The sequence below is a fragment of the Lepidochelys olivacea genome (assembly GCF_965140295.1).
Source record: "Lepidochelys olivacea isolate rLepOli2 genome assembly, chromosome: 7".
NCBI classification, from domain to species: domain Eukaryota; kingdom Metazoa; phylum Chordata; order Testudines; family Cheloniidae; genus Lepidochelys; species Lepidochelys olivacea.
The window spans coordinates 33,634,268-33,648,873 of NC_140417.1; the positions used below are offsets into that span (position 1 = coordinate 33,634,268).

The 14,606-nt window shown below is 55.3% G+C and overlaps 1 protein-coding gene across 4 annotated transcripts in view; it reads right to left on the reverse strand.

Annotated features, from left to right (window-relative positions):
• SPTBN2 (spectrin beta, non-erythrocytic 2) overlaps positions 1-14,606 on the reverse strand; it is a 63,098-nt gene that overhangs the window by 36,677 nt on the left and 11,815 nt on the right. For 2 of the 4 annotated variants that reach the window (XM_084634248.1, XM_084634249.1), the window contains exons 2-3: positions 7,098-7,168; positions 6,747-6,932 (exon numbers count right to left, since the gene is read on the reverse strand). In XM_084634248.1, coding sequence (XP_084490374.1) covers positions 6,747-6,903 — 157 coding nt within the window. In that variant the 5' untranslated portion in view covers positions 6,904-6,932; positions 7,098-7,168. Of the gene's footprint in view, positions 1-2,699; positions 2,933-6,746; positions 6,933-7,097; positions 7,169-10,735; positions 10,845-14,606 lie in introns of those variants that run through there. The other 2 variants (XM_084634247.1, XM_084634250.1) reach the window with 2 other exon arrangements.

Below are 14,606 nucleotides of genomic sequence, written 5' to 3' on the forward strand. Positions count from 1 at the left end.
GTTAAGGTCTGACTGGAGCCTGAATCCCAATGAGAAGGGGGCAAGGCCACAGGGATTGCAGGCTCCAGGGCCTGTCTCATCCCTGCCTCTTGCCCCCCTGCATCCCTCCCAGCTCTGTCTCACTCTGACCATCAAGGTCCCCATTTGAACCTCTTGACAGCTCCCCTGTGGGTCTCCACCCACAGATGTTTCAACTGGCTCCCCCATCCAGACACATCCACCAGGGACGTGCCATCCCAACACTGCTGCCAGAACCCCGCATCCAGAAGCTCTCACCCAGCTCCCACCAGCAAACCCCAAGACATCCCCACCCCATCTTCAGCTGCTGTCCCCTCCTGTGAAGAACACCCTCCGAGCCCCATGGGCTTTGCCCAGAAACACAGCTGTTGCTGTCCCTGCTATGGACACCGGTGGGGGCAAGGTGACCCACATGGCACTAAATTAGGGGATGGCCAGGGTAGGAAGCCCAAAGCTTTTCTCCTACTGCCCCTTGCCCAATACCCACACATCCCCTCTGCCTCCCACTGCTACCCCTGACACGGACTCCTCTCCACAGCTTGTCATCACTCCCTCAACACAGGGCTCATGCGCCCCCCAGACCCTCCCAGCAGACCCTGGATGCCCAGGCCCCACAGAGAGCAGCCAGCCAAACCCAGCCCAACCATCTGCTGTCATTGTTCCTTGGGACAATGAACCTGGCCAGTGGCAAACACTGCTCATTCCATACCTGCCATTAATAAGCAAGTGATGGGGGCAACCAGGATTGACCTGGCCAGAGCAGAGCCAGCGCCCACTAGATGGGGAAAGCCCAGTGTTCTGTTCCCCACCGCCCTGAGCCAGCCAGTCCCCTGCTGTGGGGCTGGACTGGAGCTGGGCCCCTTAGAGGAGAAAGGCCCTGTGACCTATTCCCCACCCTCTGCTGCTGTTTTCGGATGAGGGATAGTTCCAAGGTTTTACCCTGGCAGGCCGGCATTGCTTTGTCGCAGGCCCACTGGGCCGAGTGCGATCTTGGGGATGTTGTCATCCCAGTGTGGTATTTACATAGCCTCCCGTGTGCCTGGTATTTACCCATTTCTGGTCCTGCTGCCTCTGCCAAGGTCCATAGCCCTTGGCCCCATGCAGGGCAGATCGGGGAGTGGAGCCACAGTGCCCGGGGACGCACTCCATCCCCTTCCTGAACCTGAGCTGCTCTCCTCATTGCACCTGGACATACGGCCCCGCTTCAACTCCCATTTCTCAATCTGAGTGGTTTCTCTAAAACACAGCCAACCCTGGATGTGGTATCCCAAAGCCATCCCTGCTCTGAACCGGACCCATAGCTGGGCAATAAGGGCAGTATGAATTTCCAGAGAGCTCTTCCCCACTGCACTAAAGTGACATCAATGATCCAAGCCCCACAGCCTCAGGTTGCAGTGCCACTGGTCCCCTGTTACTGAAAGGGAAACTGAGGAACCAAGGTCACATAGCAGAGCAGTAGCACAGCCAGGTATCTAGTCCTGGCTCTCAGCTCTCCCTAAACTAACCCACTCAACCCTGCACCCTTCCCAGAGCTGGGATAGAACCCAGGAGTCCTGGCTGCTAGTCTCCAGAACACCCTGAGGCCCAATACAACAAAAGACCCCTGAAGTAAGTCATATTCTAGGCCAAGATTGCAGCTACGCATCCCAAGTCCTGCTACATCTCAGCCCACCTGCATAACCTTCCCAGACACAGGCATCCAAACCCACCCCATGCCAGCCAACCCCTTGTGCAAAGGAGTAGTTCCTCAGCCCCAGCACACAGAGTGGCCCTGGATCTCTCCCCTGCATGGAATTTACGGGGAAGGACTGGGGGAGATGGGAGGGGTCAGCTGGAGTATGAGGCCCCAGTTTTGGGTGGGGGATAGAAAATTGAGTGGAAAGGCTGGTGGAGTCCGTTTGGGGATGAGAGTTTGGAGGGTTGTTTTCAGTTTGGGGTGATGGTTTCAGGGGGCAGGGTGAAGTTTGGGTGGAGGCTTCTGCAGTGATAGATGAGGGGGTCAGAGTCTGAGGTAATTGTGGGATCAGTGGAGTTGTGGGGTGATAACAAAGATGGATTGAGTTTTGGGCTGATAGTTGGGAGTCAGTGGGACTTGGGGTGAAGTTGGCTGGATATTTGGGGGGTTAAGAGTCTTGGGGTGACAGTTTGAGAGGAGGTACCTAGACAGAGTTTAGGGGTGACAAGGAGGGAAGTGTTGGAGTTCAGTGTCAGATCTGGGGTGCAGTGCCTCATCCCCCTATCCCCAGCATGTGGCCCTCATTGGGGCGCAAGCTGTCACTGTCTGTCAACGCGCCTCAGTCCAGATCTAAAGGGGAAAAACAGGAGCAGCAAGTGCTGGGGAGGCCTGGAGACGCCTATGGGGGCAAGGGGCTATCACTGAAGAGAATGGGGCAGGCACAAAAGAATCTCAAACATGCAGCCGCTTTCCCCCCTGCAAATCCCTGTGGAGCGGGAAGCTAATTCCCAGCAGCACCTTGGAGATTAGGGCTCAGGGTCCTTGATGTGGCCGCTTGAGCAGGATAAAGCAGGGAGATTTCAGGGCGCCTGATCCCCCTCAACTTTTACCTATTGCAGTCACTCCCTGGATCAGCCCCACCCGTGGCGAGCTGGCCAGGCTCCTGGGCAGCTCCCAACACCCCTTAACCCCAGACTGCAGGGGTCGCTGCCCCCTGCAATCTTACCTTGCAGCTGCTTGAACCTGCCTTCCAGCACATTGGAGTATTGCGCGGCATTGATGAAGGCGGCAGGGGAGAGCACAGGCGATGGAGGGGCACAGGGTACCTCCATCTGCCCCAGCTCATGCTGGAACATCCTGGGGAGGAGTGCGGGGAAGGCACCTCTCTCTCCCTAGGGGAGTGGAGGCCGGCAGGCGCAGCTGGGCCCAGGTGCTCTGGGGGAATCAGCTCAGCGCTGAGTGTGCAGAGGCTCTGCCCTCCTCCCAGCCAGGATGGGAGGGCGGTCCTGGGCAATTTACATAAAAACAGGTTGGGCCGCTCTATTGTGAAAGGTGTGTGTGTGTGTGTGTGAGTGTGCAGGCAGCCTGCCCAGGGGAGCAACAGCTCCAGCGTTAGAGGCCTGAGCGGACAAATCCCAGAGCTGGGATCAGGCCAAGGCAACGCCGAGTGGAAAGGTGGCAGCGACTCAGTGCATAGGGCATTACACTGAAGCCAGGACTTCTGGGGTCTATCCCACTCTGCGGTCTGGTGGGTTAGAGCTGGGGAGGCTGGGAGCTAGGACTCCTGGGTTCTACTCCCAGCTCTGGGAGGGGTGTGGGGGCCGGTGGGTTAGAGGCTGGGAGCCAGGACTCCTGGGTTGTACTGCCAGCCCTGGGAGGGAGTGGGGTCTGGTGGGTTAGAGCAGTGGCAGCTGGGATCCAGGACTGTTTATCTGAGCAGAGCCTAACGCAATGGAGCCCTGATCTCAGTGCAGGTGTCTACGTGTGGTGGCAATACAAACAATGACCAGGGGTTCCCCTCCCCTCTGGAGCAAGATTCTGACTCCTGGTCCCCTTGTGCCGAACCCTAGAGGATGCATTTGGACTTGCACTGCACTCTGCAAGGATGTCTCTCACTGGGCACGGGGCAGCAGGAGCCCTTTCTTGCGAGGGAGGGGTATGTGCTCAGGGCCAGGAGACGGTATTTGCACTGGTGGAGGAAGGGAGGCTCTGAGCTGGGTCCCCTGCAGCTGAGGCCCCTGCCCCCCCTTAGAGCCACAGCCATGGATAAAGCCCATTAGCTCATGCAGCACATCGCCCTGACAACGGAGGATTTACACCCTATTGTACAGAGCCCTGGGCTTTGTTCTGCCTGGATTCAGGCAGGCCCAGCTCTGGAGCTCCCACCCCTCCCCAGTGGGTAGGACCAGGTCCGTCGGGGTGATTTCTATGTGTTTCATCCTCCCATATCTCCCCCAGTCTGGATGCTGGCCCTTCACCATGTGGTGCCCCACTGCAAGCCCCTGTCTCACTACCTGACCCCCTACCAGGGCTTAGATGTGACTCCTCCATGCTGGTATCATGTCATTACATGCTGTTAGCTGTGTCTCCCCTACTGGTATTCCAGCCTGGCCCAGAGACCCTGCTGTGCTGGGCAGGGCCCGTTGCCCACTCCCAGAGCTCCGCCAAACCAAATTTCTACCACAGGCAGGATTTTGCAAGTGAGTAGGTATACCATGGCACTGCCGTGCGCCTGCCACGCACAGCCACTAACCTCCTGCTTGGGAGGCCTGGTGGTCAATTCCTAGCTCTACCACTGAATCTCTCCAGACCTCAGTTTCCCCCAACTGTAGAATGGGTTTAGACAGTGATTTCCTTGGGGCAGCGACTGTGTCTGTGTGGCGCCTAGCATGATGGGGACCCCAATCTCAGTCGGGGTCTGTGCAGCACACCGGGAGCCCGAGTCTCGGTCAGTCTCGTTACTCAACTGTAGGACACATGCCAATAGCTATGCTACCATGCTCAGCCTACAGATCCTTCCCAGTGAAGGCTGGTTACAGGAGCACTGCACTGGCAGCTGCTATTTTCCTGCTATTTCAGCAGACAGTGCTTCCTGCTGGGAAAGAATCAGGGCTTTGATGTCAAGACCAAGTACAGGATGGAGCCAGAACTGGCGGGTTTGGAGATAGTGCGTGAGATGGTAATTCCAGGAGACCCTGGCTGAGACAGACCCAATCGCTCTGGGCACTGCACAGACTCACACTGAGACACACGCCTTGTCCCAGGAGCTCACAATCTAAACAGACAAAGGAGGGGAGGGGAAAGGCATCAAGAGGGCAAGGGATTTGCCCAAGATCAGTGGCAGAGCACATGATAGAACCCAGGAGTCCTGGCTCCTAGCCCCCGCAAATACATGAGCCCCTACTCCCCTCCCAGAGCTGGGATAGACCACTGGAGTCCAGACTCTTAGCCCAGGGCTTTACCCACAAAACTACACTGTGCCTCTCAGCTTTGCAGCCTGATCCTCATCTCACTGACCTTCCTCCTGCCCTCCCCGCACCCAATACCTTTCTGTCCTGGTGCCCCCTGGCTCCCAGCCTCCTGGGATCATCCACCCCACACAACTTGCATGTGCTTTAGCTGTATTATCTTCCCTGACTCCAGGCCAATTGGACTTTGTCCATCCATGAACTGCCCGGGCCCGCCCGGGCCCCACTGTCCCTGCTCCCTGTTTACTCCTGAAGCATTGATCTGTTTGGCCTGTGAAGGGCGTGTGGGGAGCTGTTTACTGTCCTGCCTTGGCTGCCCACCAAGATCAGATCCAGCCACTGTTGACCCCTCTCCCCCCGCAGGAACCAGTGTGACTAAAGCCACCTGGGCAGGGGCAGGGCTGGGGCAAGACTCCCCCTAGCACCCCTCAATCCCAAAGGCCCCCAGAGCAGGGAGGGAAGGGAACTATGCCTTGGGGTTGTAGTGTCCAAGTGGGATGGGACAGGGGAGGGTTTATCAGCCCCAGTTTTCGTACCGATGCCCCCTGCCTCCTAATGGTAGGTCCAGATGGGCTGGGACTGCAGAGGGGAGGGAAGGGGAGGATCCATGGAATGGTGAGGGACAGCAGGGCTGGGCTATATGGGGGGGGCGGATCCTGGGACAGAGAGGCTGGAGGGAGGATCCCCAGGAGGGGGAAGGACGGCTGGGCTGGGGAGGGAGGATCCCCTGGACAGGAGGGACAGTGGGGCTGGACTGGACTGGGCTGGGCTGGGCTGGGAAGGGAAGGGAAGGGAAGGGAGGATCCCCAGGACAGGAAGGGATAGTGGGGCTGGGCTGGGGAGGGAGGATCCCCAGGACGGGGAGGGGAGCCTAGTCCAGCCCATCCCTGGTGTCAGGTGGCTGCCAGGCAAGCGTTGCTATGGGAGCTATCAGGCTGGAACGCAGTTAGACTGGTTTGTTTGTGCTGTTGGGGGGGGGGTGGAGAAGGCAGGGGCAGAGTGTAGGGTGTGTATGGGATGGATGGACGGACAGAGGCTTTGGATCTCTGGGGTTCAGAGTCTCAGGAGGATCAGTCTGCCCTCCTGCAATGCCCCTTTCCTGTGCTGCCCCGAATTCCCCACCTGGATATCCCCCTCCCACTACAAGGTAGCTGAGCACAGGGGGCTGGGCGGGGCTCAGCTGGGCAGGGCACCTGCTGCCTCTGCAGGCCTGTGCTGCTCTCTTGTGGCCAATTGCAGCCCCTTCTTGTGACTGTGATCTTGGTGGGGGTGGATTCCACAGGAGCATTGGGGACTGGCTGAATGGGAGCGGTGGAATAGGGGGGACATCTGAGAACCCCATTCTCTGCTCCCAGCAGGGTCACCCCAGGGCAGTCCAAGTCAGGGCTGGCCCTGCCTTTTGTGGGGAGGGTGGATGTGGACACACAGGCCAGCTGGCATCTCCTGTAGCTCCACAGGGAAAGCTCCACGCCAGGGACAGGAGCCTGCACTCTGGATGCCTGGCCTGCAGCTTCCCCAAGGATGTCCAGAGCCTCTCAGCATGCCCAGGGCAGCAGGGCATGAGAGAGCCCTGCTTGGACTCAACTCGCTGTATCCATTGGCATTCAGACCTTTCACCCATCTCAGAGACAGGAACAAACTGTCCCCCGCACTCCAAATTCCCTGCTGGAGCCACACCCGGCACCCATATTCCCTACCACTGCCACCCTATGAATTACACATCCCCTTCCAGAGTCAGTGCTGTCTCCTGCACCCAGCCCACACCGGGAAGATACACCCACACCACTCCACATGGTGCCCCTCACCTGCCAGCGCTTTGATGCGGGAGCGCTCGAAGAGGCGTGCTGAGCTGTTCTCATTGTCCCAGTCCTCATCTGCCAGCTCCCACCGGTTGTTGATGTCGTTGTACTGTTGCTGGATCTCCAAGCTGTCGTAGTCCGTGGGGGATAGGGTGCTGCTCATGGTGCCTACCACAGGGTCTCTGCATCCACCTATGGGAGACCAGAGAGCCGTGAGTATCCTCTGACCCCCCTCCGGCCGGTTCCCCACCCCACAGCCAACAAGTCCCCCTACCCTGGGGCTGGATTAGAGTCGGCGCCCCCTAGAGGGGAAGGGCCCTGCATCCCAGTCCCCACCCCCAGGGGCTGCGTACCTACCTGTGTGGCCAGGGCTCTGTCTGCCAAATCCTCTGCTGAGCTACAGCATGGCGCAGTCTCCCCCCGAGAACCTGAAAGCAAAGAGGTAGCAATGTGAGCCTCCCGGCGGGGACCCCACTCCCAGCAGCACCCCAGGGGAGAGTCTGCATCTTGCATCAACCCCCAGGACCCCAGACAGGCAAGAAATGCTTCCCCCACCCTGCAGCAGGATGACCCCACACTCCCAGTGCAATCCAACCCCCTGGCACCCAGGGCAGCCCACTCCTCAATAGATCTTGCCCTGTCCACTCCCCACACAGCCCGAGCTATCAGTGCTTCTGGGCATGGGGACTGCAGCCATGTCCCTTCCCCAGGGCCACACCTCCACCGCTGCCTTGGGACCCACCAAAGGCAAATGGTCTCTCCTGGGTCAACTTTCCCCTGGATGGAGGAAGCCAGGTTGGGGGGAGGGGCCTCCTGCTGCTCCCTCCCTGACATAGAGAGAGGCAGCCAGGCCAAATTTGAGAGCGTGGTGCTGCGTGGTGCTGCGATTCGACATGCCAGGCTGCATGAGCCCAGCCCTGCAGGACAGGAGCTGCCGCTGTGGGGTTAGTAGGGGGTGGGCTCACTCGCCAGCCCCCACCCTTAGCCTCCTACCCTCCTGGCTGTTATTAGGGTTGCAGTGCATGGTGACAGGTGCTGCTGTGGATGGGTGGTGCCCCCTCGGCCCTTTAGTATAGTACACTGACTGAATCAGGAGGCCACATCTGTCCTTGGGGCATGGCAGTACATAGCATGGCTCACCCTCAGGCTCTGGGTATCCCAGCCATGCCCACAGAGCCAATCCCTCGCTGGGCTCATTGCAGGTCCCTTGACTGCTCTGTGCTCCCAGCTACAAGGGAGGCCCCGTTCCCACCTGAGCTGTGATACTCCTGACCCACTCACCACCCCCATCAGCCAGGGCAAGAGGGTTTAGCACTGGACTGAGCCTGGAGGACAGGAGCAAGAGAGACTGAGCCAAAGAGCAGCCAAACTCTCAAGCTGCTGATTCTGAGATGAGCAGTGACTACAGGAGGGCTGGAACTCCAGAGCCATAAAGGGGCTGTTCTCTAGCTGCTAGAGCCCACTCCTCTCCCAGGCCCAGGGATAGAACCCAGGAGTCCTGTTCCCAGCCCCACACCCACTGTAATCCACAAGACCCAACTCCCCTCTCAGAGCTGGGGATAGAACCCAGGAGTCTTGGCCCCCAATCCTGGGCTCTAACCACTAGACCAACTACCCTCCTACAGCCAGTAATAAAACTCAGGAGTTCTGGCTCCCAGACAAAGCTGGGTCTGAGACCAGGGCCCTGTCACATCAGGCACTGCACAGACACAGTCCCTGCCCCAAGAGCTCATAAGCTAAATAGACAAAGTTGTGGGAGGGGAAACAGAGGTACTGAGAGGGGAAGAGACTTGTCCAAGATCACACAGCAGGTCAACAGCAGAGGCAGGAAGAGTACCCAAGTGTCCTGACTCCCCATGCCGTGCCTTACCCACTGGACCATGCTGCTTTTGGCTAGCTCGTCCACTGGCCATAGTCTTCCAGGAAAAGCAGTGTGGGCACGACCTGTATTTCTAGGCAGGGTAACAAACCATCCAGGCTCCATGACTGCACTGTTGTGAAGCCAGTTACAGGCCCAATGTTTCCCCAGCCATTCCACACGCTCCCTCATGCTCCAGGCTCGCAGCAGGGCCCCAGGGATGGGCTGGGAGCACAGCCTGCCTGTGTCTCTATGGCAGTGGCTGTAATTGCATTAGAACAATGCAGGCTAGGCTAGCGCACACATCCCATCCATGTCACACCTGGCTGGGGCTGTCAGCACTCACTGGCATTAGGGAGGGAGACCCATTGTGCTGGGCTCATTGCTATTAGAGGCTGGAATCTGGTAACAAGCAGCCTCCTCTAGCCAAATGATGGCCCTTGAGACCATGGGGACCTCCAGCCCAAAGCTGAACCCTGACAACCCACTGGTCTGCCCAGTGGTGCTGGAACTAGGGCTGCTGGGAGTGCTGTCACTCCCCCTGGCTTGAAGTGGTAATAACAAAACACCAAATACAGGGTTTCCATCAGCAGCACCCCCACTATAAAAATTGTTCCAGCACTCCTGTCTCTGCTCCTGCCCCAGAGACACAGTCCTGTTTCTCAGCAAGGGTGGGAGGAGGTCTAGGGGTCAGAGCAGGGGGGCTGGGAGTCAGAACTCCTGGGTCCTGTCACAGTTCTGGCAGGGGAGTGGGGTCTAGTGGTTTAGAACAGGGAGGGCTGGGGTTAGGACTCCTGGGTTCTATCCCTGGCTGCGGTAGGAGAGTGTGGGCTGGTGGTGACAACCAGGCCACCTGGGTTTTGCCCCAGGTCACTATGTTTCCTTAGGCCCTCTGTGCACCTCAGTGTTCACTATCTTTCTATGAGGGATAACAACACCAGTCTACCCCCGATCACAGAGGGTTGTCGTAAATGAATGGCTACCTGCAAAGGGCTCTAAGGGGCGCTGTGGCACTGAGGGGAGCCTTCGGGGTGGGCTGCTCTAAGTTGTCCAAGCCTTGGGCTGGTTTCTCTCCCCCTCCAGCCTCCACCAGTCCCTGCCCTGTTCTGTGTCTAACCTGCCCCGCCTGGTGCCTGCTGACAGGGCCCATCTATCATCTCCCTTCCCCAGGACGCTTGGCGCCCTTTGTTTACGCTGTTGCCGAGTTGTAGGGGGGGCACGGGCGCCATCTTGGTTCCTGTCCTGCTCTTGCTCAGAGTGATTGAGAGCTAGGCCCATGGCTGTATCAACACAGCAATGCCTGGAACTGAGCATATCCTCATCTCAGTCTGCTGGGCCTCCTAATAGAGCTGGCCTCTGCATCTCCCTGCTGGTGCACTACATTCCCCACCCAGCCCCAAGTGCTAACAGCAGCTAAAAGCAGGAAACAGCTGAGCAGATCCAGCCCTGAGTCCCAGAGGCATCCCATACCAGAACAGGGAGAGCAAAGCTCCACTCTATCCCCTCACTCCATTGGTACCCCACATGCAGCTCTGGGCCCTTAGGCCCAAGAACTGGGTGGAATTCAGACAGCAGTGGATCCCAGGACAGCTCCTCATATGGCTTTGTCCACTCTGGTTCTTAGGTGTGGCCCATCACCATGGTATCAGATGCCCTGTCTGCACAGACCCTAACCAAGATCAGGGCCCATCGTGCGAGGCACTGCACAGACTGAGATCAGGGCACCATTGCGCTGAGTGCAGTACACAGCCCGGCCAAGATCAGGGCCTCATTGTGTGAGGTGCTGCACAGATACATAAAGACAATCCCTGCCCCAAAGAGCTTAAAATCTAAAGAGACAAGGGGTGGGAGGAGAAACAGAGGCATTGAAAGGGGAAGGGGTTAGCTCAAGGCCAAGAGAAAAGCCAAGAATAGAAACCAAGAGTCCTGACTCTCAGCCTTGCCTCTCTCTAGGCCACTAGACCCAGGTCCTAGCGCAGAGCCAGGATTTAGACCCCAGCAGTTCTCACTCCCAGCCCCACTTTTCTAACTGTTAGACCCCATTTCCTTCCCACAGCTGGGAATACAACCCAGGAGTCCTGACTCCCAGCCCAGTGTTCTGGCCAACACACCACACCCTATGAATGCTAAAGGCCACCTGCTGCTGCTGAACTGGGTGTCTTGCTGCAGTGCCACGTGGTCAGGATTGCTCGGCTCTGTGGTCTCTATTCCTATAGCTGGATTCCCTTCATGGGCATCACTCTGTCCTACAGACCAAAAGGAGAGTCAGGAAAATGCTCACAAAGAATCCCTGTCCAGCCCACACATCTCTGGGGGGTGAGGGCCGGGCAATTCAGGGCCCAGGTACCCCGGGAGCTCAGTGTTAACTGCTGGTTATACACAGAGCTGGGGCAGCACCACCCAGTGGTTTTCAAACTGGGGTACGCAAACTCTCGTAAGGGTGTACGCAAGAAAAATCCTGTAACGGCAGACAACGCATTTCATTTAGTAAGACTTGGCAATCTAATCAGCATTTAATCTCCTTTCAATTAAAACAGCAGCTGCATTGGTGTACGTTTTCTTTCTGCTGTGCAACTCAGAACGAGAGGTTTTCAAACTGGGTGGCCTGCTGAGGTGAGTCAGGGGGTGGAGGTGGCACTCCCTTCCCAAGCCCTGCCATGCGGGACTGGCCTGAGCCGCTTGGTGTCACCGCTCACCTCTCCAAATGTTCCTAAGGGGGTGCATCCCACGGTTGGAAAACCTCTAGAAGCTGTTGCTAAATGAAAGGCAGAAATCGCGGGGTGGGGGGGAGACATATGACCCCGCCTTCTACCCCCCACGTGTCGCCTCTGCCTATCTCAGCCCGGGTGCATGGCAGACTACCTTATTTGGAAAGGAGTACACAGCCTAAAAAGTTTGAAAACCACTGATCTATAAGTAAGGTTGCCATTAGAAGACCCTGGTTTTGGTTATTTATAACTTTGCCAAACTTCAGTTGTCCAGTCCTGAAATTTTCCTGGTCAGGACTCTGCCTCAGGCTGAAACTTTCTGGGAAGTTTCAGCAAAAATGGTTCACCTGTTTCCAAAGATGAAACTAGGGAAAAACTGTTTTGCCCATGTTAAAAAAAATCTCAGATCCATTTTGCTGAGAAGCTCTAGGGCAGGGGTAGTCAATACGTAGACCACAGGCCAAATTTGGACAGCCAGATGCTTTTGAATGGACCGTGACATCTTTTTATTTACTTATTATTATCAGTATTGTTATTAGAAAAGGAGTACTTGTGGCACCTTAGAGACTAACCAATTTATTTGAGCATGAGCTTTCGTGAGCTACAGCTCACTTCATCGGGTGCATACCGTGGAAACTGCAGAAGACGTTATATACACAGAGACCATGAAACAATACCTCCTCCCACCCCACTCTCCTGCTGGTAATAGCTTATCTAAAGTGATCATCAAGTTGGGCCATTTCCAGCACAAATCCAGGTTTTCTCACCCTCCACCCGCCCCCCCCCCCCCCAACTCACTCTCCTGCTGGTAATAGCCCATCCAAAGTGACCACTCTCTTTAAAATGTGTATGATAATCAAGGTGGGCCATTTCCAGCACAAATCCAGGTTTTCTCACCCCTCCACCCCCCTCCAAAAACCACACACACAAACTCACTCTCCTGCTGGTAATAGCTTATCCAAAGCGACCACTCTCCCTACAATGTGCATGATAATCAAGGTGGGCCATTTCCAGCACAAATACAGGTTTTATCACACCCCCCACACACACACAAACTCACTCTCCTGCTGGCAATAGCTCATCCAAACTGACCACTCTCTTTACAATGTGCATGATAATCAAGGTGGGCCATTTCCAGCATAAATCCAAGTTTAACCAGAACGTGGGGGGGGGGGTTAGAAAAAAACAAGGGGAAATAGGCTACCTTGCATAATGACTTAGCCACTCCCAGTCTCTATTTAAGCCTAAATTAATAGTATCCAATTTGCAAATGAATTCCAATTCAGCAGTTTCTCGCTGGAGTCTGGATTTGAAGTTTTTTTGTTGTAAGATAGCGACCTTCATGTCTGTGATTGCGTGACCAGAGAGATTGAAGTGTTCTCCAACTGGTTTATGAATGTTAGAATTCTTGACATCTGATTTGTGTCCATTTATTCTTTTATGTAGAGATTGTCCAGTTTGACCAAAGTACATGGCAGAGGGGCATTGCTGGCACATGATGGCATATATCACATTGGTGGATGTGCAGGTGAAAGAGCCTCTGATAGTGTGGCTGATGTTATTAGGCCCTGTGATGGTGTCCCCTGAATAGATATGTGGGCACAGATGGCAGCCGGCTTTGTTGCAAGGATAGGTTCCTGGGTTAGTGGTTCTGTTGTGCGGTATGTGGTTGTTGGTGAGTATTTGCTTCAGGTTGTGGGGCTGTCTGTAGGCAAGGACTGGCCTGTCTCCCAAGATTTGTGAGAGTGTTGGGTCATCCTTCAGGATAGGTTGTAGATCCTTAATAATGCGTTGGAGGGGTTTTAGTTGGGGACTGAAGGTGACGGCTAGTGGCGTTCTGTTATTTTCTTTGTTAGGCCTGTCCTGTAGTAGGTGACTTCTGGGAACTCTTCTGGCTCTATCAATCTGTTTCTTCACTTCCGCAGGTGGGTATTGTAGTTGTAAGAATGCTTGATAGAGATCTTGTAGGTGTTTGCCTCTGTCTGAGGGGTTGGAGCAAATGCGGTTGTATCGCAGAGCTTGGCTGTAGACGACTGATCGTGTGGTGTGGTCAGGGTGAAAGCTGGAGGCATGTAGGAAGGAATAGCGGTCAGTAGGTTTCCGGTATAGGGTGGTGTTTATGTGACCATTGTTTATTAGCACTGTAGTGTCCAGGAAGTGGATCTCTTGTGTGGACTGGACCAGGCTGAGGTTGATGGTGGATGGAAATTGTTGAAATCATGGTGGAATTCCTCAAGGGCTTCTTTTCCATGGGTCCAGATGATGAAGATGTCATCAATATAGCGCAAGTAGAGTAGGGGCGTTAGGGGATGAGAGCTGAGGAAGCATTGTTCTAAGTCAGCCATAAAAATGTTGGCATACTGTGGGGCCATGTGGGTACCCATAGCAGTGCCGCTGATCTGAAGGTATACATTGTCCCCAAATGTAAAATAGTTATGGGTAAGGACAAAGTCACAAAGTTCAGCCATCAGGTTAGCCGTGACATTATCAGGGATAGTGTTCTTGACGGCTTGTAGTCCATCTTTGTGTGGAATGTTGGTGTAGAGGGCTTCTACGTCCATAGTGGCCAAGATGGTGTTATCAGGAAGATCACCGATGGATTGTAGTTTCCTCAGGAAGTCAGTGGTGTCTCGAAGGTAGCTGGGAGTGCTGGTAGCGTAGGGCCTGAGGAGGGAGTCTACATAGCCAGACAATCCTGCTGTCAGGGTGCCAATGCCTGAGATGATGGGGCGCCCAGGATTTCCAGGTTTATGGATCTTGGGTAGTAGATAGAATATCCCAGGTCAGGGTTCCAGGGGTGTGTCTGTGCGGATTTGATCTTGTGCTTTTTCAGGAAGTTTCTTGAGCAAATGCTGTAGTTGTTTTTGGTTATTGTTTTTGTATTATTTTCTCTGGAGTCTGGACCTTGACCATACCTTGACCAAGAAATTTTGACCTTGCCAAAAAATAATTGATTACCCCTCCTCTAGGGCCTCAATCCATTGGAGCACGGAGTTGAAATTTGGCAGGGGGACCACTCTGGGGTCAGGAAGATGCCTTTTGCTGTTTCCATGAAGATCCACCCAAATCTGGCCTATTTATGAGCCTCAGGGGGAAAAAATTCAGTTTTCACATGCTAAGTAGAGACTTGTTAAAGTTTGGCAGCTAAATTTTCTAAAGATTCCACTGCGCTGAGCATGCTCCAGACCTTCACATCAGAAGTGAGAGCAGGAAAATGGTCTCTCCTGTGCTCTCAATGCTCCCCCATGCTGGAGAAGAAGGAGAATGCAGCCTCACTAGAGTGCAGAGGGGAGCAGAATA